This window comes from Mustelus asterias, chromosome 5 (assembly GCF_964213995.1).
Source record: "Mustelus asterias chromosome 5, sMusAst1.hap1.1, whole genome shotgun sequence".
Taxonomy (NCBI): Eukaryota; Metazoa; Chordata; class Chondrichthyes; order Carcharhiniformes; family Triakidae; genus Mustelus; species Mustelus asterias.
Window position 1 is genome coordinate 30,690,575 of NC_135805.1, and position 24,708 is coordinate 30,715,282.

At 43.0% G+C, this 24,708-nt stretch overlaps 1 protein-coding gene across 3 annotated transcripts in view; it reads left to right on the forward strand.

Annotated features, from left to right (window-relative positions):
• wasf1 (WASP family member 1) overlaps positions 1–23,554 on the forward strand; it is a 128,027-nt gene extending 104,473 nt beyond the window's left edge. For 2 of the 3 annotated variants that reach the window (XM_078212335.1, XM_078212336.1), the window contains exons 5-9: positions 3,846–3,960; positions 5,029–5,198; positions 5,872–6,060; positions 10,373–11,007; positions 22,596–23,554. In XM_078212335.1, the coding sequence (XP_078068461.1) occupies positions 3,846–3,960; positions 5,029–5,198; positions 5,872–6,060; positions 10,373–11,007; positions 22,596–22,753 (1,267 nt within the window). In that variant the 3' untranslated portion in view covers positions 22,754–23,554. The remainder of the gene's footprint in view (positions 1–3,845; positions 3,961–5,028; positions 5,199–5,871; positions 6,061–10,372; positions 11,008–22,595) is intronic. The other variant, XM_078212337.1, reaches the window with a different exon arrangement.
• Positions 23,555–24,708: the final 1,154 nt, after the last annotated feature.

Below are 24,708 nucleotides of genomic sequence, written 5' to 3' on the forward strand. Positions count from 1 at the left end.
GTATAGTTGGGTGGATTAGCAAATTTGCTGATGACACCAAAGTCGGTGGTGTGGTAGACAGTGAGGAAGGGTGTCGTAGTTTGCAGGAAGACTTAGACAGGTTGCAAAGTTGGGCCGAGAGGTGGCGGATGGAGTTTAATGCGGAGAAGTGTGAGGTAATTCACTTTGGTAGGAATAACAGATGTGTTGAGTATAGGGCTAACGGGAGGACTTTGAATAGTGTGGAGGAGCAGAGGGATCTAGGTGTATGTGTGCATAGATCCCTGAAAGTTGGGAATCAAGTAGATAAGGTTGTTAAGAAGGCATATGGTGTCTTGGCGTTTATTGGTAGGGGGATTGAATTTAGGAGTCGTAGCGTTATGTTGCAACTGTACACAACTCTGGTGCGGCCGCACTTGGAGTACTGTGTGCAGTTCTGGTCCCCACATTACAGGAAGGATGTGGAGGCTTTGGAGAGGGTGCAGAGGAGGTTTACCAGGATGTTGCCTGGTATGGAGGGGAGATCCTATGAGGAGAGGCTGAGGGATTTGGGATTGTTTTCGCTGGAAAGGCGGCGGCTAAGAGGGGATCTTATTGAAACATATAAGATGATTAGAGGTTTAGATAGGGTGGATAGTGATAGCCTTTTTCCTCTGATGGAGAAATCCAGCACGAGGGGGCATGGCTTTAAATTGAGGGGGGGTAGTTATAGAACCGATGTCAGGGGTAGGTTCTTTACCCAGAGGGTGGTGAGGGATTGGAATGCCCTGCCAGCATCAGTAGTAAATGCGCCTAGTTTGGGGGCGTTTAAGAGATCCGTAGATAGGTTCATGGACGAAAAGAAATTGGTTTAGGTTGGAGGGTCACAGTTTTTTTTTAACTGGTCGGTGCAACATCGTGGGCCGAAGGGCCTGTTCTGCGCTGTAATGTTCTATGTTCTATGTTCTTTAACCTGTGCTTAACGCTCTCTCCACTCACATTGTCTGTACCTTTTAAGACTGGATTCCCTGTAAAGATTCGCATTCCAACCATTATCTTGTAAATTGAGTTTGTCTTTTTATGCCCTGTTTGTGAACAGAACCCCCACTCACCTGACGAAGGGGCAGCGCTCCGAAAGCTAGTGGCTTTTGCTACCAAATAAACCTGTTAGACTTTAACCTGGTGTTGTGAGACTTCTTACTGTGTTTACCCCGGTCCAACGCCGGCATCTCCACATCATGACTACAGGGGAGGTCCCAGAGGATTGGAGAATAGCCAATGCTGTTCCTTTGTTTAAGAAGGGTAGCAAGAATAATCCAGGTAATTACAGGCCGGTGAGCCTTACATCAGTGGTAGGGAAATTATTGGAGAGGATTCTTCGAGACAGGATTTATTCCCACTTGGAAATAAGTGGACGTATTAATGAGAGGCAACATGATTTTGTGAAGGGGAGGTCGTGCCTCACTAACTTGATCGAGTTTTTCGAGGAAGTGACGAAGATGATTGAGGAGGGCCGGGCAGTGGATGTTGTCTACATGGACTTCAGTAAGGCCTTTGACAAGGTCCCTCATGGCAGACTGGTGCAGAAGGTGAAGTCGCATGGGATCAGAGATGAGCTGGCAAGGTGGATACAAAACTGCCTCTGTCAAAGAAGACAGAGGGTAGCAGTGGAAGGGTGCGTTTATGAATGGAGGGCTGTCACAAGTGGTGTTCCTCAGGGATCAGTGCTGGGACCTTTGCTGTTTGCAATATATATATAAATGATTTGGAGGAAAATGTAACTGGATTGATTAAGTTTGCGGACGACACAAAGGTTGGTGGATTTGCGGATAGAGATGAGGACCATCAGAGGATATAGCAGGATATAGATCAGTTGGAGAGTTGGGCGGAGAGATGGCAGATGGAGTTTAATCTGGACAAATGTGACGTAATGCATTTTGGAAGGTCTAATACAGATAGGAAATATACAGTAAATGGCAGAACCCTTTGGGGTATTGATAGGCAAAGAGATCAGGTACACAGATCACTGAAAGTGGCAATGCAGGTGGAGAAGGTAGTCAAGAAGGCATACGGCATGCTTGCCTTCATCGGCCGGGGTATTGAGTCTAAAAATTGGCAAGTCATGGTAACGCTTTCTAGAACCTTAGTGAGGCCGCACTTGGAATATAGTGTTCAATTCTGGTCGCCACACTACCAGAAGGATGTGGAGGCTTTGGAGACGGTACAGAGATTTACCAGGATGTTGCCTGGTATAGAGGGCATTAGCTATGAGGAGAGGTTGGAGAATCTTGGTTTGTTCTCACTGGAGCAACGGAGGTTGAGGGGAGACCTGATAGAAGTCTACAAGATTGAGGGGCATGGACAGGGTGGATAGTCAGAAGCTTTTTCCCAGGGTGGAAGAGTCCATTACTAAGGGGCATAGGTTTAGGGGGCAAGTTTTAAAAGAGGTGTACGAGGCAGATTTTTTACAGAGTGGTGGGTGCCTGGAACTCGTTGCTGGGGGAGGTAGTGGAAGCGGATACGGTAGTGACTTTTAAGGGGCGTCTTCACAAGTACATGAATGAGATGGGAATAGAGGGATATGGTTCCCAGAAGTGTAGGGGGTTTTAGTTCAGTCAGGCAGCATGGTCGGTGCAGGCTTGGAGGGCCGAAGGGCCTGTTCCTGTGCTGTAATTTTCTTTGTTCTTTGTTTGAATATTGATGTTATTGGGCCACCATTTCACAGTGACTTCATTGCGGGGTTAATGTAAGCCTTACTTGTGACTAATAAACTTAACAAAGACATCACAGCCAAGCCTGATCTATCTTTTCTCAATACCCATATTAGTGCTCCAGTTGTTGGGGCTGACAGATGTAGCGCTAGGATCCAGATATTGGGGAAACTGAACCACAATAATTAATCTGTCCAATGCTAAATGTACCAATTGCCATAACAAATGTCACCGAGATTATGAATACAGGAATAGGCAATTCAGTCCCTATTCCACCATTCAATTGAATCATAGCTGATCACCGTTCCATTTACACACCATTGCTTCATAATCTTTGATCTCTTGTCTAACAGGAATTAGTTCTACTGGTCTTAAACATTTCAGTTGACCCATCTCGTGTTTTGGGAGAAAGTTCTAAATGTCACCACCTTTTGGCAAATTACTTAACTTTGTTTCTAAATGGTCTGGTTCTAACTTTAAGATTACAACCCCTTGATCTGGATTCTCACCAGAGGGAATAACTTCTCTGTACTGACAAAATTGTACATTTCGAATTTCTCCATTAGATCATCTTTCTGCCATCAACTCTTAAGGTAATACAAGCCAAGCTTGTGCAATCTGTCATCTTAATTTAGGCCCTGGTAACGTTCTACTGTACCTTCCCAAAGATATATCTTGAGGTTCGGTGCCCAAAACTGCACTCTACTCCATATGGGGTCTGACCAATCACTGCACAATTGAAACATTACTTCCTCACTTATTTGTATTCAATTGCCCTCAAGACCTAATTAAAGTGTTTAAAATTGAAGGGTCTAGTTGGAGAGATTAAGAAAGCCCTTTTTCCTTTATTTGTGGAGTCCATAATCGGGAGAAAAAGATTAACAGCAGGTTTGGAGGGGATTTGAGGAGGTAATCTTTCACCCAGAGGATAGTGGGAATCTGGAACACTCTGCCTGAAAAGATGGGCCAGGCAGCCAGCATATAAACAATGAGCTGATTGGCTGCCTCAAATGCTGTATATCCCAATAGTTCCATGAGGGAAAGCAAACTTGGAGCTATAAAATCCTAATAGCCTATTCCAAATGGCTGCCTAATGTCTGGCTTAAATGTCACATTTTTCCGATTGGTGTTAAATAAGTTATTCTGATATTAACTGTGAATGTTGTGTTGCTGCAGAGATGATGGTAAAGATGGCTTAAAATTCTACACAAATCCATCGTATTTCTTTGATCTGTGGAAAGAGAAAATGCTTCAGGACACTGAAGATAAGAGGAAAGAACGGAAGCAAAAGGTTATTTTCATTGATTTTATACTTTCTAAAACAGAACTTGCATTTGTTTAAATGTACTGAATGAATGTGGGCATTTATTTTGTGAAATATGAGTTCAAACCTTTGCCAGAATTGGACTACAAGTTACGGAAAGTGTCTCTGCTGTACCTTCCCAAGGATATATCTATATCCTGAGATTCGGTGTCTAAAACTGCACTCTATTCCATATTGGGTCTGACCAATACACTGCACAATTGAAATATTACTTCCTCACTTATTTGTATTCAATTGCCCTGAAGTGACCCAATTGAAGGGTCTAGTTGGAGAGAATAGGAAAGCCCTATTTCCCTTATTTGTGGAGTCCATAATCGGGGAGGAAAATATTTACAGTAAATGTGAAGGGGATTTGATGGGGAAATTCTGCTCCCACCCCAGTTGTTTGATTTAAGAATCTCATTGCTCATCTCTTCCTTTTATAATAGTGTAATCATGCACTTTCACAAACTTCATTGGAAGGTATTTGTTAATAAGAAACTGTACAGAGGCCAGCAGCCCCCCACACACAGCTGCCCCAGTCCCCGACATGTCTTCTGCCTAAGAGAGGACTCCACCCACTAAGGACCAATCGATCCTTCAAGCTGTGTTGCCCTTAAAGGAGCAATCACCAGAATTGGCTTCTGCAACACTTACAATATGCTTTCAATTAAACCTACCTGCACGGTCACTCCATATTCCAGTATTTCACAATGTTGTACTAAAAATAGATGTAGACCCATCACATCTTGAGCAGAAAGAGACCATCTGGCCCATTGAATCTACACTAACTCTCTTTAAATAGATGGATCACTTTTCAAAATCAAAATGCTTTGTATGCTGGAAATCTGAAATAAAAACAGAAAATGCTCAGCAGATCAGGCAGCATCTGTGGGGGTGGGGAGAGAAACCCAAAGTAGTGTTTCTGGCCCATGACCTTTTGTCAACTGGATTGCTTTGCAACCATTTTGAATATAATCGCATCTGGCTCTTGTAAACTGATGTGGCCTTAATTCCACTAGGATCTCACTTACATTCACCAAATATTATTTGTAGCAGAAACCAATAGATCGTCCTCGAGAACCAGACAAAATGCCTAGAGCACCTCCAGACAGGCGAAAGGTATGGGAGAAGCAGGCACCAGGCCTAGAGCTTGCAGTTGATGGAGATTTTCCACAGAAACACAGAGATAATATCAACGGACCACCAGTGTACCCTGAACCAAGGTTTGTTTCAATACTGTATTAAATATTTAATAAAATTTGCATATTCTGGTCAAAATGCAAGATAAAATAGATATACCTAGGATATTGTACTGTATGATTTATTGACATGTTAGGCAAAATTACATTCACATTGGGGGAAAAAACATTGGAAACTATCGGTAATATTTTGATAATGCCACTCCTGAATTAAAACTACATTGTGGGTATTTTGTGACATGTATGCTTGCATTGTTTTGACTAATGACGATATGTGATGCATTGCTTTAGTGTGATAGAGACAAATTCAATAGTAAGTTTCCAAAGGGAATGGGATACATAAAAGGAAAAATTACAGGAATGTAGAGAAGGAGCTTGGGGGGTGGGATTAACTGGATAACTCTTTCTAAAGAGTCAACATAAGCATGATGGGATGAATGACCCTTTTAGTTGTGTCACTCTATTTCCTCCCCGCTCCAGCAGAACAAAATGTTACATTTGATTTATCGAGGTTTATTTCTTTTTTATAAAGACATTGGCTGCTCAGAGAATGAAATAAACTTGTAGCCTGTTAATTTTGGCCCTTTGATTCTTGTGACTCATCCAGTGGTCAGTCTGGGCACAATGAATTGTTAGGAGGTGATGTATAATATGTAAGGAGGAAATGATTCTGTAATAATTTTGCTTTTTCTGTAAGGATGGAAACATGTGATCATCCAGATGAGCACCTTGACCATCTTGTACAGTCCACTGTACCTTTTAGACATATTGGCGAACATACCAGTGGAATGAGTGACAAACTGTTTGTTTCAAGACCACACGAGCCACCCCCTCCACCACCAGTACAGACAGCAGTTGACATGAAACCAGTGCTACCAGCTTTTAGGTAATTAAAATTCACTGCAGTCCAATTTATCTTTTGTGTGTTGACTGATTTCAGAATCAAACCTGATTTGTACCCCCATAGTGATGCCACATGCAAATTAAGATCTGCTTTGCATTGTTTTAATCAATATCTGATTCAATTTTTATCCATCTAATCATAGCCAGAGTATTACATAAATGGCTTCTCTTCCTGCTCCTGTGCCATTAACTCTTGATGTTCCCTTGGCCCATGCTGTCCCTCAGTGACATCACCTGAAAGCACAGTATAGATTGCTCAGTGCAGATCATGTCGGGTAGAGGGAAAGACAGTCAGGGGCTGGGCAAAGGTGGAGCTAAGTGGCACCATAAAGTGCTCCACGACAACATCCAGGGCATCACCAAGCCGGCCATTTGCCGCCTGGCCTGCTGTGGGGGCGTGAAGTGTATCTCTGGCTTGATCTATGAGGATGTTTGCGGTGTCCTGAAAATGTCAATAGGATTCAGTGAACTACACCAAACGCGCCAAGTGCAAAGCAATGACCTCAAAGTGCCAGGGGCGGACCCTGTATGACTTTGGTGCTGGAGGACAGTTTTAAGAAAGATTGCATAATGTTCATTTTCACATATGCATTGAAGACGGCACGGAAGCAGAGTGGTTAGCACTGCTGCTTCACAGCTCCAGGGACCTGGGTTCGAATCCCGGCTCGGGTCGCTGTCTGTGTGGAGTTTGCACATTCTCCCCGTGTCTGTGTGGGTTTCCTCCGGGTGCTCCGGTTTCCTCCCACAGTCCAAAGATGTGCGGGTTAGGTTGATTGGCCATTCTAAATTGCCCCTTAGTGTCCTGGGATGCATAGGTTAGAGGGGTTAGTGGGGAAATATGTAGGGATATGTAGATAGGGCCTGGGTGGGATTGTGGTTGGTGCAGACTCGATGGGCCAAATGGCCTCTTTCTGTACTGTAGGATTCTATGATTCTATGATACTTCTAAGCTCAATTCCACCTCTTACCGACTCCACTGTTAGGTTTTCAGTATGCTTATCCAACAGCCAGTACTGAATGAGCAGATATAACCTCCAATTAATTATAGGGAAGGTTGAAACCACTGTCTTCAGTTCCCAATCCAAACTCTTGTTTCTTAGGCACTGACTCCATCCTTCTTCCTGGAAACTGATTAAACCAATCTGTTTGCCACCTTGGTGTTATATTTGATCCTGAGGTGATCTCCCAACCACAGATTTGCTGCATTGTTAAGACTATCTATTTGCACATTTGTAAGATGACCTGGCTTTGTCCCTGTCTTGGTTCATCAGCTGCTATAAAAGTCATTCGTGCTTCGTTACTACTTTTATTCCAATTCACTTTTGGTTGGTCTTTCACATTCCACTGTGATTAAACTTGAGGTTATCCAAAATTCTACTGCTCGCACCTTAAATCGCACCAAGTCTTGTTCACCAGTCACACCTGTACTTGCTAATGCTCCCTATCAAGCAACACCTCGGTTTTCAAATTTTCATCCTGTTTTCAAATCTCTCCATGGTCTTGCCCTTGTCGATCTCTGTAACGTTTCCCAGCCCCACAACCTTCTAAGAAATCTGCGCTCCTCCAATTCTGGTCTCTTGAGCATTCACATTTTTAATTGCTCTATCAGTGGTGGCCTTCAGTTGCACCTTAAGCTCTGTAATTCCCTCCCTAGTCCTGTTTGTCTCTACTTCATTTTCCTTCTTTAAAAGATTCCTTAACCCTTCTCTTTGAGCACATGTTTGAATATCTCCCTGGTGTCATGTTCTATTTCAGTATTTATTTTCTAGTGGTCCTGTGAAGTGCCTTGGAATGTTTTGTCATGTTAAAGGTGCTATTTAAAGACAAGTTGTTGTAAGAAATAGTCATTTGTACAATTATTCACAGAATTCATGATTTGATAACTATCTTTTGAGTTAAGGGCAGCATTGTGGCACAGTGGTTAGCACTGCTGTCTCAGTGCCAGGGAACTGATGCACTCTATTCTATATTGGGTCTGACCAATACACTGCACAATTGAAATATTACTTCCTCACTGTTTCCACAAACCGTGTCGAATTTGTGCGTTCTCCCCGTGTGGGTTTCCTCCAGGTGCTCTGGTTTCCTCCCACATTCCAAAGATGTGCGGGTTAGGTTGATTGGCCATGCTAAATTGCCTCTTAGTCTCAGGGGGACTGGCATGATTACAGGGATAGGGCCTCAGTGGGATTGTTGTTGGCGCAGGTCCGATGGACCAAATGGCTTCCTTCTGCACTGTAGAGATTCTTCTACCCAACACAGGATTGGCCACTCCTTCCTTCTGGTATACAATGTGCTCATGTCAACAATCTTAAATTACACATTTTAATTTATGGAAGATGGGACGGTTAACTGGTTAGAACTAATTGGTATCAGCTTTGGAGCAATTTTATCCACTGAGAGCAGTAATTCATCATCATAGTTGTTCATGTGCATAACAAAATATATCCCGTTGTATTCACCTTTGGCCAGTTGCATTCCTTGGTAAAAGATTTCTACAATCCAAGCAACATGCACCATACTCAACACCATTTCATTGTTCTTACAAGAACATAAGGCACTATTTGAATTCATCCCCCTCCCAATTTAAACATGTGTACTCAACTCTTCTAGTTTGCATCCTGGATTTCTATTTGCTTTTTCATTTTTCTTTGCAATTAATGTTTCCAATGTCAAGAACCAAGTGTACAGTATCAGCTCCTGTGGTAATTCTGCTCCCTTTATTTTGTACATATGATTTTTTTTCTTGTATATAAATGCCATCTGCATTCCCCATAAGAATGGGACTAATTGGATAGCTCCTTGAAAGAGCCAGTTCATCAATGATGCATTGAATAACCACCTCCGGTGCTATACCAATCTATACAGTTAAAAGTTTTACAGAAGATTTTATGTTTCTAATGCATCTCCTGTGTTTACTGCTCTACAGTGTTGGCTTATATGCTCACCATTGATCTTTTCTCCTTTATGCCATCCAGCTTGTTTACTGACAATCTATTGAATAATATGGGTCCAGGCATTCTTCCATTCAGCAGCTACTCCATTTTTTTAATATCCATATATAGGCCCATAAAGTTCCCTGAATTCCTGTTGATTTTACTTTGATAAAGTTGTACAAACAATCTTAAAGGGATCTGTAATGTCAATTAATCCATATTATGGGAAATTGCACTGTTTGTATAATATCCTCTGAGGTCAATAATCTTTGGCCAACAGGACCTTCTAAATCCATCCTAGCAGTTATTTTGTAAGCTAATGCTATTGTTTTAAAATTCGTTCATGAGATATGGGCGTCACTGGCTGGGTCAGCATTTATTGGCCATCCCGAAATGCCCTTGAAAAGGTGGTGGTGAGCTGCCTTCTTGAACCGTTGCTGTCCACATGATATAGATAAATCCATGCTGCTGTTAGGGAGGGAGTTCCAGGATTTTGACCCAGTGACAGTGAAGGAACAGTGACAGATAGTGAGTGACTTGGAGGGCAACTTCCAGTTAGTGGTATTCCATGCATCTGCTGCCCTTGTCCTTCTAGATAGTAAAGGGTTATGGGTTTTTGGAGATTCTGTCTAAGGATCCTTGGTGAGTTGCTATAGTACATCTTATAGATGATAACACTGCTGCCCCTCTGCATTGATGGTGGAGGGAGTGAATGTTTAAGATAGTGGTTGGGCTTCTTGAGTGTTGGAGCTTCACTCATTCAGGCAAGGGGAGAGTATTCTATCACACACCTGACTTGTGTCTTGTAGATGACGCCAGCTTTGGTGAGTCACGAGTTGAGTTACTTGTTGCAGGATTCCTAGCCTCTGACCTGCTCTTATAGCCACAGTATTGTTATGGCTGGTCCAGTTCAGTTTCTGGTTAAGGGTAATTGCCAGAAGGTGGTCCTCTAATCTACTCTGTATACTTAACCCTCTATTGATGTAATATTCAAACTACATTAATATGATTTGAGTGGGGGGAGAGGTGAGGGTAATTATCTCAAATCTATATTAAGGCTGTTAAATTTATGCTTATATATTTCATCCTTAGGCTATCCTGATTTTTAAAAGTTGGAATTTCTAATATTTTCTCAACTAATTTACTGTTTGGTTCATCAACCGTCCATCTAGTAGCTATTGTCACCATTTTGTTTTGACTGGAACTTAATTTGAAAACATCAGGTCATTTTCCAATGAATGGCAGATGATGCCAGGAATCAACATTATTGCTTTATTAGTTGAGTAAATTACTTTTTCCCTTTTATATTTGGTTAGAATGTCATGCATATTTGTGCTAAAGATATATTGGTTTTCTTTTCAGTTCCAACTCTGATTTAATGGATCATCGACTTCGATCACCAGCAACAAGCAAGGCAACAGTTTTTGTGAGCCCTGCTGTTCCACCTCCACCTCCCCCATTACCACCACCACCACCACCTCTTCCTGCTGCTGTGTCAGGAGCTTCAGTCAAAGCTCCCATCAATTCGACACCTCCACTCGCTCCTCCGCTGCCGCAGCCAATGGTATCTGTACCACCAGCAACACCCCTTCAGATTGCCCCTGGAGTACTCCATCCAGCTGCTCCTCCTGTTGCTCCTCCATTAATAAAACCTTCCCTTCCAGTTTCTGTCACAGCACCTGTGGTTGATATGATGACAACCTTTCCAGCTCAGACAAATGAAGGACAGGGGCTTCCTCCACCACCACCACCTCCCCCACCGCCGCCACCACCTCCCCCATCTGGACCACGGTCCTTTTCCCCACTTCTTGGAGGACCTGTCCCACCACCTCCTGGACCCCCTCCTCCACCATCTTTTGGCTCTAGACCTCCTGTTCCCTCAGTCCCACCATCATCTCCTTCCCAAGCACATCCAGGATCTGAAGCCAAACGGCATCCATCATCTCTGCCAGTGATCAGTGACGCTAGGAGTGTTTTGCTTGAAGCAATACGCAAGGGTAAGTATATAATCTCAACTGAACTTGGCATTTTTTTAATAATGTATTGTAAATGGATCTGCTGTGGCAATGCATTTGGAAGTGTGTGTAGATATACAAGTACAGAAGATATAGAGCCAAGTTATATTATATTGGACTTTTGTACATGTGCAACATGATGTTATGGGTGCCTTCCAGTTCTCGTCTACGTGCTGCTTTTGGTGGCCTCAGCCTAACACACATCAGGGTCCATGTGTAGAGTAAAGTCCCACCATTCGGGGGTGGTTACATTCTTAGAAAACGGCAAACTTATTTTACAACGGGAGTCAATTAGAAAAGTTCGAACCATTTAAACATTTGATACACATAAAGAATAAAAGACAATTAAAAACAATGTTTTCAATAACTGTCCTGCTGTTTAACAAAATGAATACATATTAGTCATACTTGCCCTTATTATAAGGCTCTTCTGAATGTGATGGCTTTGGAGGTGAAATTAATGAAAGTGTACTTGAAGGTGGATGGAGTGGGTGCAGTGGCTGATGTAGATGTTAATGTGGCAGTACAATTTTTTTTTTGACTGCTTCACTTTTCAATCTTGTAAAGTTCTTACTAAGGGCTAGTATTAGTGTCAATCACTCCATAAGTCCTGCTTCTATCCAGGTTTGTGTCATAGACTTTTACCTGTTTTTAAAAATTTGTCATCTGATCTTGAGATCTGCCATTTCGGGTGTAACCTTAGGCTCCTCATTACGTTCAGTTGACTTCATTAGTTCCACCAATTCTTTAGCGGAGAATTCTGGCTTGGTGAGACTGAAGCAACTCCACTACTTCATCTGTGGTCAGTTCATCACATCCTGTCCCTTCATCTTGTTATGCCACCTCAACAATCTTGGTCATTTCAACATCCACAATTAGTCACCGCCTTGGGCCTAACTTTCTTCCAGGAAACATTTAAGGTTGATTATTTAACCTCTTCCTATGTGCCCTTAATTATCTCTATTGCTTTAAGATTCCAAATTCCTTCCAGCAAATGCGGGCAGTTGGTGAAGGGTTTGTTTCCATAATGTCGAGAATGTGCCTGAAACTTGTATGGGTGTGGTAAGCTTTGAAGGTTACAATATCCCCTTGGTCCATTAGCTGGATGAGTGAGATCATATTTGGGAGTTAAAAGCAAAATTTCATCGTCTGAATAGGCAATGTTGGAGATGCAGACTGTCAAGTGCCTTGGTCCCGATTAACTTTATCCTAGTGTCTTAAAAGAAGTGATTAGTGAGATAGCTGATGCACTGGTTTTAATTTTCCATAGTTTGCTAGGCTCAGCGAAGGTCCCTTTAGATTGGAAGATAGAAACTGTAATTCCATTATCTAAAAATGGAGGGAGACAAAGTGGGAAATACAAAATAAGGGAGTGAAACAAAGTGAGAAACCACAGGCCAGTTAGTTTAACATTTGTCATAGGGAAAATGTTAGTTATTATTAAATAAGTTATAGCAGGGCACTTGGATAAGTTCAAGGTAATCAGGCAGTATCAACATGGTTTTGTGCAAGGGAAATCAAGTTTAACTAACTTATTGGAAATCCTTGAGGTAATGTACAGATAATACTGAGATACAGGCTATAGGACTAGACGGGATTGAGGTTAATAAGGAGGTGGTGTTAGCAATTCTGGAAAGTGTGAAAATAGATGAGTCCCCTGGGCCGGATGGGATTTATCCCAGGATTGTCTGGGAGGCTAGGGAGGAGATTGCAGAGCCTTTGGCTTTGATCTTTGTCGTCACTGTCTACAGGAATAGTCATGATGTGGAGATGCCGACGTTGGACTGGGGTAAACACAGGAAGGAGTCTAACAACAACAGGTTAAAGTCCAACAGGTTTATTTGGTAGCAAACGCCACTAGCTTTCGAAGCACTGCTCCTTCGTCAGTTGAGTGGGAGATCTGCTAACAAACAGCAAACAGGGCATAGAAAGACACACACTCAATTTACAGAATGATGAATAATGATTGGAATGCGAGTCTTTACAGCTAATCAAGTCTTAAAGGTACAGACAATGTGAGTGGAGAGAGCATTAAGCACAGGTTAAAGAGATGTGTATTGCCTCCAGACAGGACAGCTAGTGAGATTTTGCAAGTCCAGGCAAGTTGTGGGGGCTACAGATAGTGTGACATGAACCCAAGATCCCGGTTGAGGCCGTCCTCATGTGTGGGGAACTTGGCTATCAGTCTCTGCTCAGCGACTCTGCACAGTCGTGTGTCGTGAAGGCCGCCTTGGAGAACGCTTACCCGAATATCAGAGGCCGAATGCCCGTGACTGCTGAAGTGCTCCCCAACAGGAAGAGAACAGTCTTGCCTGGTGATTGTCGAGTGGTGTTTATTCATCCGTTGTCCTAGCGTCTGCATGGTTTCCCCAATGTACCATGCCTCGGGACATCCTTTCCTGCAGCGTATCAGGTAGACAACGTTGGCCGAGTTGCAAGAGTATGTACCGTGTACCTGGTGGATGGACTTCTTGCTTTCAAACAACCTCAAACAGACCATTGTCCGCAGCAAACTACCCAGCCTTCAGGAGAATAGTGACCACGACGCCACACAACCCTGCCCCAGTAACCGCTGCAAGACGTAACGGATCATCGACACGGTTGCCATCATCTCGTGTCAGAACACCATCCGCCCAGGTACACGGTACGTACATACTCTTGCAACTCGGCCAACGTTGTCCACCTGATACGCTGCAGGAAAGGATGTCCCGAGGCATGGTACATTGGGGAAACCATGCAGACGCTACGACAACGGATGAATGAACACCGCTCGACAATCACCAGGCAAGACTGTTCTCTTCCTGTTGGGGAACACTTCAGCAGTCGCGGGCATTCGGCCTCTGATATTTGGGTAAGCGTTCTCCAAGGTGGCCTTCACGACACACGGCGCAGAGTCGCTGAGCAGAGACTAATAGCCAGGTTCCGCACACATGAGGACGGCCTCAACCGGGATCTTGGGTTCATGTCACACTATCGGTAATCCCCACAACTTGCCTGGACTTGCAAAATCTCACTGGCTGTCCTGTCTGGAGACAATACACATCTCTTTAACCTGTGCTTAATGCTCTCTCCACTCACATTGTCTGTACCTTTAAGACTTGATTAGCTGTAAAGACTCGCATTCCAATCATTATTCATCATTCTGTAAATTGAGTTTGTCTTTATATGCCCTGTTTGCTGTTTGTTAGCAGATCTCCCACTCACCTGACGAAGGAGCAGCTCTCCGAAAGCTTGTGGCTTTTGCTACCAAATAAACCTGTTGGACTTTAACCTGGTGTTGTTAGACTCCTTACTACAGGAATAGTGCCAGAAGACTGGAGGATAGCAAATGTTGTCCCCTTGTTCAAGAAGGGAAGTAGAGACAACCCTGGTAATTATAGACCAGTGAGCCTTACTTCTATTGTGGGCAAAGTTTTGGAAAAGATTATAAGAGATGGGATTTATAATCACCAAGAAAGGAATAATTTGATTTGGGATAGTCAACACGGTTTTGTGAAGGGTTGGTCGTGCCTCACAAACCTTATTGAGTTCTTTGAGAAGGTGACCAAAGAGGTGGATGAAGGTAAAGCAGTTGATGTGGTGTATATGGATTTCAGTAAAGCGTTTGATAAGGTTCCCCACGGTAAGCTATTGCAGAAGATACGGAGGCATAGAATTGAGGGTGATTTAGCTGTTTGGATCAGGAATTGGCTAGCTGTAAGAAGACAGAGGGTGGTGGTTGATGGGAAATGTTCATCCTGGAGTTCAGTTACTAGTGGTGTACCACAAGGATCTGTTTTGGGGCCACTGCTGTTTGTCATTTTTATAAATGACATGGATGAGGGTGTAGAAGGATGGGTTAGTAAATTTGCGGATGACACTAAAGTCGGTGGGGTTGTGGACAGTGCGGAAGGTTGTTGCAGGTTACAGAAGGACATGAATAAGCTGCAGTGCTGGGCTGAGAGGTGGCAAATGGAGTTCAAAAGTGTGAGGTGATTCACTTTGGGAGGAGTTACAGGATTACAGAGTACTGGGCTAATGGTAAGATACTTAGTAGTGTGGATGAACAGAGGGATCTGGGTGTCCATGTGCATAGATCCCTGAAAGTTGGCACCCAGGTTGATAGGGTTGTTAAGAAGGCGTACGGAGTGTTAGCTTTTATTGGTAGAGGGATTGAGTTTTGGAGCCAGGAGGTCATGTTGCAGCTGTACAAAACTCTGGTGCGGCCGTACTTGGAGTATTGCGTACAGTTCTGGTCACCGCATTATAGGAAGGATGTGGATGCATTGGAAAAGGTGCAGAGGAGATTTACCAGGATGCTGCCTGGTATGGTGGGAAAATCGTATGAGGAAAGGCTGAGGGGCTTGAGGTTGTTTTCATTAGAGAGAAGAAGGTTAAGAGGTGACTTAATAGAGGCATACAAGATGATCAGAGGATTAGATAGGGTGGATAGTGCGAGCCTTTTTCCTCAGATGGTGATAGCTAGCACGGGGGGACATAGCTTTAAATTGAGGGGTGATAGATATAGGACAGATGTCAGAGGTAGGTTCTTCACTGAGAGTAGTAAGGGCGTGGAATGCCCTGCCTGCAGCAGCAGTAGTGGACTCGCCAACATTAAGGGCATTTAAATGGTCATTGGATAAACATATGGATGATATTGGAATAGTGTACGTTAGATGGGCTTTAGATTGGTTTCACTGGTCGACGCAACATCGAGGGCCGAAGGGCCTGTACTGCGCTGTAATGTTCTATGGATAAAAGGGCATCAGTGGATGTACTGTAGTTGGATTTCCAGAAGGCATTTGGTAAAGTGTCATATCAAAGGTTATTGTGGAAATTAAAAACTCATGGTATGGGGGTGACATTGGCATGAATAGATGATTGGCTAGCCAACAAGAAGCAGAGAATAGGCATAAATGGGTCTTTTTCTGTTGGCAAGTTTTTGAGTGATGTGCCACAGGGATCATTGCTGGATACTCGGCTGTTTATAAATCAAATTTATATAAATGACTTGGAAGATAGGATAGTTGCCATATTTGCTGATGACATAAAGATGGGTAGGAAATTAAGTTGTGAAGAGAGACTCAAGAAGGCCACAAAAGGTTATAGATAGGTAAAGTGTGTGCCCAAAAACCTGGCAAATGCAGCACAATGTGGACACATGTGAAATTATCCATTTTTGCCGCAAGCATAATAAAGAAGCTTATTATGTAAATGGCGAGAGATTGCAGAGCTCTGAGGTGAAGAGGGATCTGGGTGTCTTTGTGCCTGCATTGCAAAGGCGAGTATACTAGTGCAGCAAGTAATTGGGAAAGCTCATAGAATGTTATCATTTGTGAGAGGAATTGTATACAAAAGTAGGGAGCTTCAGTTAGACGGAGCATGAGTGAGACCATATCTGGAGTACTGTGTACAGTATTGGTCACTTTATTTAAGGAAAGATATAAAAGCATTGGAAGCAATTCAGAAATGCTTTACCAGACTAATATCAGGAATGGCCAGGTCCCCTCATGAGGAAAGTTGGACAGGCTAGGCTTGTGTCCACTGGTAAGAGGTGACTTGAGGGGTCTTGATATGGAGAGGATGTTCACTCTTGTGGGAGAATCTAGAACTATGGGTATTGTTTAAAATAAGTAGTCACCCATTTAAAACAGATTAGGAGAATTTATATCTGAGGGTTGTAAGTCTTTGACACACTCTTCCCGAGAAGGCAGTGGAAGCAGGGTCTTTGAATATTCTTACAGCAGAGGTGACTGTCGCAGGTATGCCAGATGCAGATTTGAGATCAGCCTTTATATTACTAAATGGCAGAGCAGGCTCAAGGGGTTGAATGGCCTACTCCTTGTTTGTATGTTTGTGTCTGTAAGAGTGGGTTGATGTCGAAGAGCATTATGAAGGATTTAAGTAGAACCTTGAAATGAGTTTTTTTTCCCTCAAGTAAGTCCTGACCTCCTGCAGAAAGCAAATTTCAAACCAGTTTTCAAATACTGCTGCATATGTAAGTCCTGTTTGACATTTTCTTCCAGAATAGGCTAGTTTTGACTACATTAAAGACTGCTCTGGCTGATACCTTCTCTGCTTGATGCATGGGTTTCCTTCAGGTGCTCTGGTTTCCTCCCACAGGTGTGGAGATGCTGGCGTTGGACTGGGGTAAACCCAGTACGAAGTTTAACAACACCAGGTTAAAGTCCAACAGGTTTATTTGGTAGCAAAAGCCACAAGCTTTCGGAGCCTTAAACCCCTTCTTCAGGTGAGTGGGAATTCTGTTCACAAACAGGGCATATAAAGACACAAACTCAATTTACAGAATAATGGTTGGAATGCGAATACTTACAGCTAATCAAGTCTTTAAGATACAAACAATGTGAGTGGAGAGAACATTAAGACAGGTTAAAGAGATGTGTATTGTCTCCAGACAGGACAGCCAGTGAGACTCTACAGGTCCAGGCAAGCTGTGGGGATTACAGATAGTGTGACATGAACCCAATATCCCGGTTGAGGCTGTTCTCGTGTGTGGAACTTGGTTATCAGTTTCTGCTCAGCGACTCTGTGTCGTCGTGTGTCGTGAAGGCCGCCTTGGAGAACGCTTACCCGAATATCAGAGGCCGAATGCCCGTGACCACTGAAGTGCTCCCCCACAGGAAGAGAACAGTCTTGCCTGGTGATTGTCGAGCGGTGTTCATTCATCCGTTGTCGTAGCGTCTGCATGGTTTCCCCAATGTACCATGCCTCGGGACATCCTTTCCTGCAGCGTATCAGGTGGACAACATTGGCCGAGTTGCAAGAGTATTTCCCTGTACCTGGTGGATGGTGTTCTCACGTGAGATGATGGCATCTGTGTCGATGATCCGGCATGTCTTGCAGGGGTTGCTGTGGCAGGGTTGTGTGATGTCGTGGTCACTGTTCTCCTGAAGGCTGGGTAGCTTGCTGCAGACAATGGTCTGTTTGAGGTTGTGCGGTTGTTTGAAGGCAAGAAGTGGGGGTGTGGGGATGGCCTTGGCGAGATGTTTGTCTTCATCAATGACATGTTGAAGGCACCGGAGGAGATTCCGTAGCTTCTCCGCTCCGAGGAAGTACTGGACGACGAAGGATACTCTGTCCACCGTGTCCCGTGTTTGTCTTCTGAGGAGGTCGGTGCAGTTTTTCGCTGTGGCGCGTCGGAACTGTCGATCGATGAGTCGAGCGCCGTATCCTGTTCTTATGAGGGCATCTTTCAGCGTCTGGAGGTGTCTGTTGCGATCCTCCTCATCCGAGCAGATCCTGTGTATACAGAGGGCTTGTCCGTAGGGGATGGCTTCTTTTAACGTGTTTAGGGTGGAAGCTGGAGAAGTGGAGCATCATGAGGTTATCCGTGGGCTTGCGGTATAGTGAGGTGCTGAGGTGACCATCCTTAATGGAGATGCATGTGTCCAAGAATGCAACTGATTCCGGAGAGTAGTCCATGGCGAGTCTGATGGTGGGATGGAACTTGTTGATGTCATCATATAGTTGTTTCAGCGATTGTTCACCGTGAGTCCAAAGGAAGAAAATGTCATCGATGTATCTAGTGTATAGCATCGGTTGAAGGTCCTGTGCGGTGAAGAAGTCTTGTTCGAACCTGTGCATGAAGATGTTGGCATATTGAGGTGCGAATTTGGTCCCCATGGCTGTTGTGTGTGTCTGGATGAAGAACTGGTTGTTGAAGCTGAAGACATTGTGGTCCAGGATGAAGCGGATGAGTTGTAAAATTGCATTTGGAAACTGGCAGTTGTCAGCGCTGTGCACTGAGGCCGTTGCAGCAATGCCATCATCGTGGGGGATGCTGGTGTAGAGTGCCGAGACATCCATTGTGACGAGGAGCGCTCCTGGTTCAACTGCTCCATGTGTGCAGAGTTTCTGTAGGAAGTCCGTAGTGTCGCGACAAAAGCTCTTGTTCTTTGTACAATGGGTTTCAGGATGCCCTCGACATAGCTGGAGAGGTTCTCGCACAGGGTCCCATTGCCCGATACAATGGGACGGCCGGGTGTGTTTGCCTTGTGTATCTTCGGGAGGCAGTAGAGATCTCCAACGCGGGGAGTACGTGGGATGAGAGCATCTGTGTCGATGATCCGACATGTCTTGCAGGGGTTGTGCGGTTGTTTGAAGGCAAGAAGTGGGGGTGTGGGGATGGCCTTGGCGAGATGTTTGTCTTCATCAATGACATGTTGAAGGCACCGGAGGAGATTCCGTAGCTTCTCCGCTCCGGTGCACTGAAGGTCCGGATCAAAGGTCTTGATCAGAGTGTTGAGTTGGCGGGTGTGTTCTTTGGTCGGATCTGTGGGTAACTGTAGTGTTCCTCGTTGTTTAGTTGTCGGTACACTTCTTTGCAGTAATCCGTTCTGGTCAGTATGACGATGGCCCCTCCTTTGTCTGCTGGTTTGATAATGTTGCGGTTGGTCTTGAGAGCGTGGATGGCGTTGCGTTGTGCTTGGGTGATGTTTGGGGCTGTCCTGTCTGGAGACAATACACATCTCTTTAACCTGTCTTAATGTTCTCTCCACTCACATTGTTTGTATCTTAAAGACTTGATTAGCTGTAAGTATTCGCATTCCAACCATTATTCTGTAAATTGAGTTTGTGTCTTTATATGTCCTGTTTGTGAACAGAATTCCCACTCACCTGAAGAAGGGGCTTAAGGCTCCGAAAGCTTGTGGCTTTTGCTACCAAATAAACCTATTGGACTTTAACCTGGTGGTGTTAAACTTCTTACTGTGTTCCTCCCACAGTCCAGAGATGTGCAGGTTGGCAAACTTTAACTCGTTGGTCCCTGCCATAAACTCTGTTCCCTGACCCGTGTTTCCAATCCTATTTCTGGTGATTGTCTGATGCTGTTTCAGAATGTTTGTGACCTTGGTATTGTATTTTAACATTCTGAACATGCATAATGTTCTAAATTGTTACATACTTATCTCAACCCCAGCCTCAGCTCATCTGCTCCATTGCTCATCCTTGCCTTTGTTACTTTGGGGCAGCACGGTAGCACAGTAGCACAGTGATTAGCACTGCTGCATCACAGTGCCAGGAACCAGGTTCAATTCCCGGCTTCGGTCACTGTCTGTGTGGCATTTGCATGTTCTCCCTGTGTCTGCATGGGTTTCCTCTGGGTGCTCCGGTTTCCTCCCACATTCTGAAAGGTGTGCTGGTTAGCTGCAGTGACCCGAACAGGCACCGGACTGTGGCGACGAGGGGAATTTCACAGTAACTTCATTGCAGTGTTAATGTAAGCCTTATTTGTGACTAATAAATAAACTTTACTTTAGATTTGATTATTCTAGTACTCTTGTCACTGGCTTTGCATTTACTGCCTGACATAAACATGTATTCATCCAAACCTCTGCTGCCCCTATCTTAACTCGCACTACATCACATTCACCCAGCATATCTATGCATGTCCACACTGGTACCCTGAATTTATTTTGATGTATTTATTATTATATTGCCCCCTTTGATTCTCAAACCCTGTGCCTTAATTAACTTTTCTGGCTCTATCTTCTCCAAATATTTGAAACTCTTGATGTCCTTAATGTTCCCCTCATCTCATCCATGTACCTCAGACCCTCTAAATTCAGCTATCAACCTTATTGTTCTCCTCTGAACTTTCAGCTTCCTTTCTGTACTATAGAGACCAAAACCAAACATGTTTTCAAAACATGTATCAAACAGCTCCATACAATTGTTGTATATATTTTGATAATTGTAAATATTTGTTCAAAAATTTAGTTCAGCACACCGTTACACGCTGCTACTATGCAGTGATGAAATGAGTGGTATTTTCCACTAATTGGATGTGGCAGTCAGTCCAAAAGATGATATCATTTGAACAACAACATGTATGAATTTCGGTGTCAATGCAATGCCAAGTACATAGGCTGCAATGGTTGGCTTATCTTACTGAACAACATGTTCCTCCTGCTATTCATAATAGGCCGAGTACAAAATATGCTCAACCAGCCCATGTTTGCGAAGTCGAAAACAAAACATCCACAGATGTGATTGGGCAGCACTTGCTGAACAATCCTGTGTGCTCATAGCTACACTAACAACAAATTTACAATTAATCAGTCAAGTTCAAAATGTGGCTCATTTACATTTGTTAACAGTGACATACATTCATAAGCAAGGACTTGTTCTCCATAAACAAAAGTAATGTGCTTAGTCCTTGCACCTTTTTTGAATTACCCAGAAGCATGGAAGCCCATAGTTCCCTGGTGCTTTCTCCATGGCAGCACCTCAACCCAGGGTCAACTTGCCAACTAATCTCACCACTTTTCTCCTGTAGTATAAATTGTTGTGATGGTTTGAAATTTGGCATTTGTGCATTTGACCTGATGAGCGGAAGATGAAAAGCTTCAGCATTGCGCCTCTTTTCAATAGTATTAGATCTGTTCCTCTTGCTATTTTAAATGAAAGTTAGGTTCCAGAATAGTCCATCAGGCCAATTTGCCCTCATGACTGGGAATGACAAACGGCAGGAAGCATAAGAGCTTCTTTCAAGGTATTGTTTTGCGGGTTTTGGCTATTGCTGGAATTCAGTGCATGGCGAGTTGTGATTGAAAGTCCTCACTTTGTCATTTTGATTCCTAATTTGAGCTCAACCATATAATAACTTGATTTGATGGACAATTGTACTTCTACACTAATCTCCTCAGCCAAGCAGTTAACAAAACAATTACTCATTAATTCATGTGTGCGTGTACTAGGGGTGTTCCCTTTAAAATGCAATTGCTTGGCACAGCTGCTTTTTCGGTGCTTAGCCCGTTTATGTTTATAAGAGAACAAGGCCTGAGTGATAAAGCAAAATACTGCGGATGCTGGAATCTGAAACAAAAACAGAAAATGCTGGAAAATCTCAGCAGGTCTGCCAGCATCCGTGGGGAGAGAATAGAACCAACGTTTCGAGTCTAGATGACCCTTTGTCAAAACTGCCTGTGTGATACCTTACTCTTTCACAACTGCGCACCCACGCAGATTAGCAGGAGCATTAGTCAGAAGTTATTCGGTGGACTGTATGTGAAGTGAGCCAGCTTTGTACATTCACTGGTACCCTAACTCGATGGCCACTGGGAGTTGTTATTTATGGGAAACATGAGAAATGTCATTGCAGTCAGGTTTGTGTGTACATTTTGTGTTGCTTTTCCTTGAAATGTTATATTTAAGGATATATGTTGGTGTGGGCATAGCCTGGCATGGAGATTGTATCTTGAAAATTATATTTGAGTTGATTTTATTATTGTCATGTCTTCGTATACAGTGAAAAGTATTGTTTCTTGTGCCGTACAGACAAGTTGGATAAATATCAACAACAGACTTTAATACAGATTAAGCACACAAACTTTATTATAATATGCTGTCAAATTATGGCTTTTGAAATTCTAATGCTGTAAATGCTCTGATGTAGGTTTACATTGCCCTATTTTGCATTGCAGAGATCGTTGTTGAAAAATAAAGATTTCTCCACTATTTTCAGAATGTGCAGCACGCACATCTAAGTGAAAGGTTCCTCTTTTAACAAAGAATAAATTCTTAGCATAATTCAGTACTTAAATAATCTCCTGTATCTTATTGCTTGATAGGCATTCAACTTCGCAAGGTAGAAGAACAGCGTGAACAAGAGGCAAAACATGAACAAGTTGGAAACGATGTGGCAACCATTCTGTCCCGACGTATTGCAGTGGAGTATAGTGACTCTGAGGATGATTCGGAGTTTGATGAGGTGGACTGGCTGGAATAATGTGACTGACTAACTTGTACAGTGTGGAGTTTGGTATTGGCATTCATTGTGGCACTCCATAGGAATGTATCCACATTTCATAGTTGGGGGATGTTTTTGTATTTGTAACACTATAACATCACTTGATAGCAGTTTCCTGAGATGGAGGGTCACCCGAGTAATTTTTGATTCATTTCACCTTGCATCATTTTTTAAAAATTCAAGCTAGGTGTTTTCGTCTAGGTTACAGTTCTGTGGAGAGATTTGTTTTGTATGTTTATAGAACAAAAACAAACCACTAAGTATTAAAAATGGGACACTGTACAATTCTGCAGACCCTATTTTGAAAATCTTGTGCTTTGTCTGAGTGCACTGGACTTTGAGAGAAGAAATTTGTATCCAAAGTTGAAGGGCAGCTCTGATTTATACTATAAAGCACATTAGAAATGCTATTTGTAAGCTAGGTCTTGCACTATAGTTGTTTCAGATGTGAAGAGACAACATACCCTTTTAGAAAACATTGCCTAAGTTAGTACTGATTAAACAAACCATATGCACTAATATTCCATCATGAGTAATTGGACTGCCTGTAATAAATAGAAGTCATTGATACATTGTGGTGACTTGCCTTATTCCAATATTAATAATTTAAATAAGACTTCTTTTTGGTTGAATGTACTATTTTGCCTGCACATTGTGTTCATCTGTGAAAACTACTGATTAGAAGACAGAGCATTACCTATTTAACTGCAAGTGATACAAGAATAACAGTTTTCCTGGCATTTACTGTATTTAATAAATCAAAATTTGTTTGAAATCTGCTTTCCAAGTGACTACATTCATCATAAATCCAGAGACCGTTCTGATGCTTTTTGTCATATACTCCTGATTCTTGTTTTATTACCCCTATTTAATAATTCAGTCAGTTCACTTCAAGTGTAGTGGATTGTTTCATTTTATTTTAGTGCATTTTGCAGCAGCTCATATGAACTGGGTCAACCAAAGTCATGGGTGACTTTTAAATTTGTTAAATCTGAAATTGAGCCAGCTGCCTTCCTTGATGTTGGTCAGCTTGGAAGTAGCATTAAAGAAAGGAAAGTCTTTAATCTAGCTGCTGCTAAGAGGTATAATATACACTTGCAAAATAAAATTGAAGATGTACTCAGCTTATTTCAGTATTGCATCCAGTCCTTACTGGATTTTCCAAATGTATCCATCACTTACCATAGTGCTGCTGGTTTTTATTAACCTTTTTTAAAAGCAGTTATTGTAACTTATAAAGTACTAGCAGAGTTGCAATACCAGGAAATTCCAGTTAACTTTGAATCTACCTAGTTGGCTGACTGGCTCCCAGTTTTGATTGACTTTTACCTTCTATTGTCATTATTCTTCTACAGAACTTCTGAAAGATTTGAAGAACAAGAAAGATATTGCATCTTCTCCAGTTTGGTCCCTTGCTTGCATTTTGTCCAAATTCTTGGTACTGGTACTATGTCCAAGTCCCTTATCTTAGGAGGGTAGAGTGAGGATGGAACACATTTTTACGACATGTGAAATTAACAAATTCTATGCATAAATATGCATCTTTCAGATATTACTGTCATTTTAGTCAAAGAACAGTACAGCACAGGAAACAGGCCCTTCGGCCCTCCAAGCCTGTGCTGCTCCTTGGTCCAACTAGACCAATTGTTTGTATCCCTCCATTCCCAGGCTGCTCATGTGACTATCCAGGTAAGTCTTAAACGATGTCAGCGTGCCTGCCTCCACCACCCTACTTGGCAGCGCGTTCCAGGCCCCCACCACCCTCTGTGTAAAAAACAACCCTCTAATATCTGACTTATACTTCGCCCCTCTCACCTTGAGCCCGTGACCCCTCGTGAACGTCACTTCTGATCTGGGAAAAAGCTTCCCACCGTTCACCCTATCTATCCCCTTCATAATCTTGTACACCTCTATTAGATCTCCCCTCATTCTCT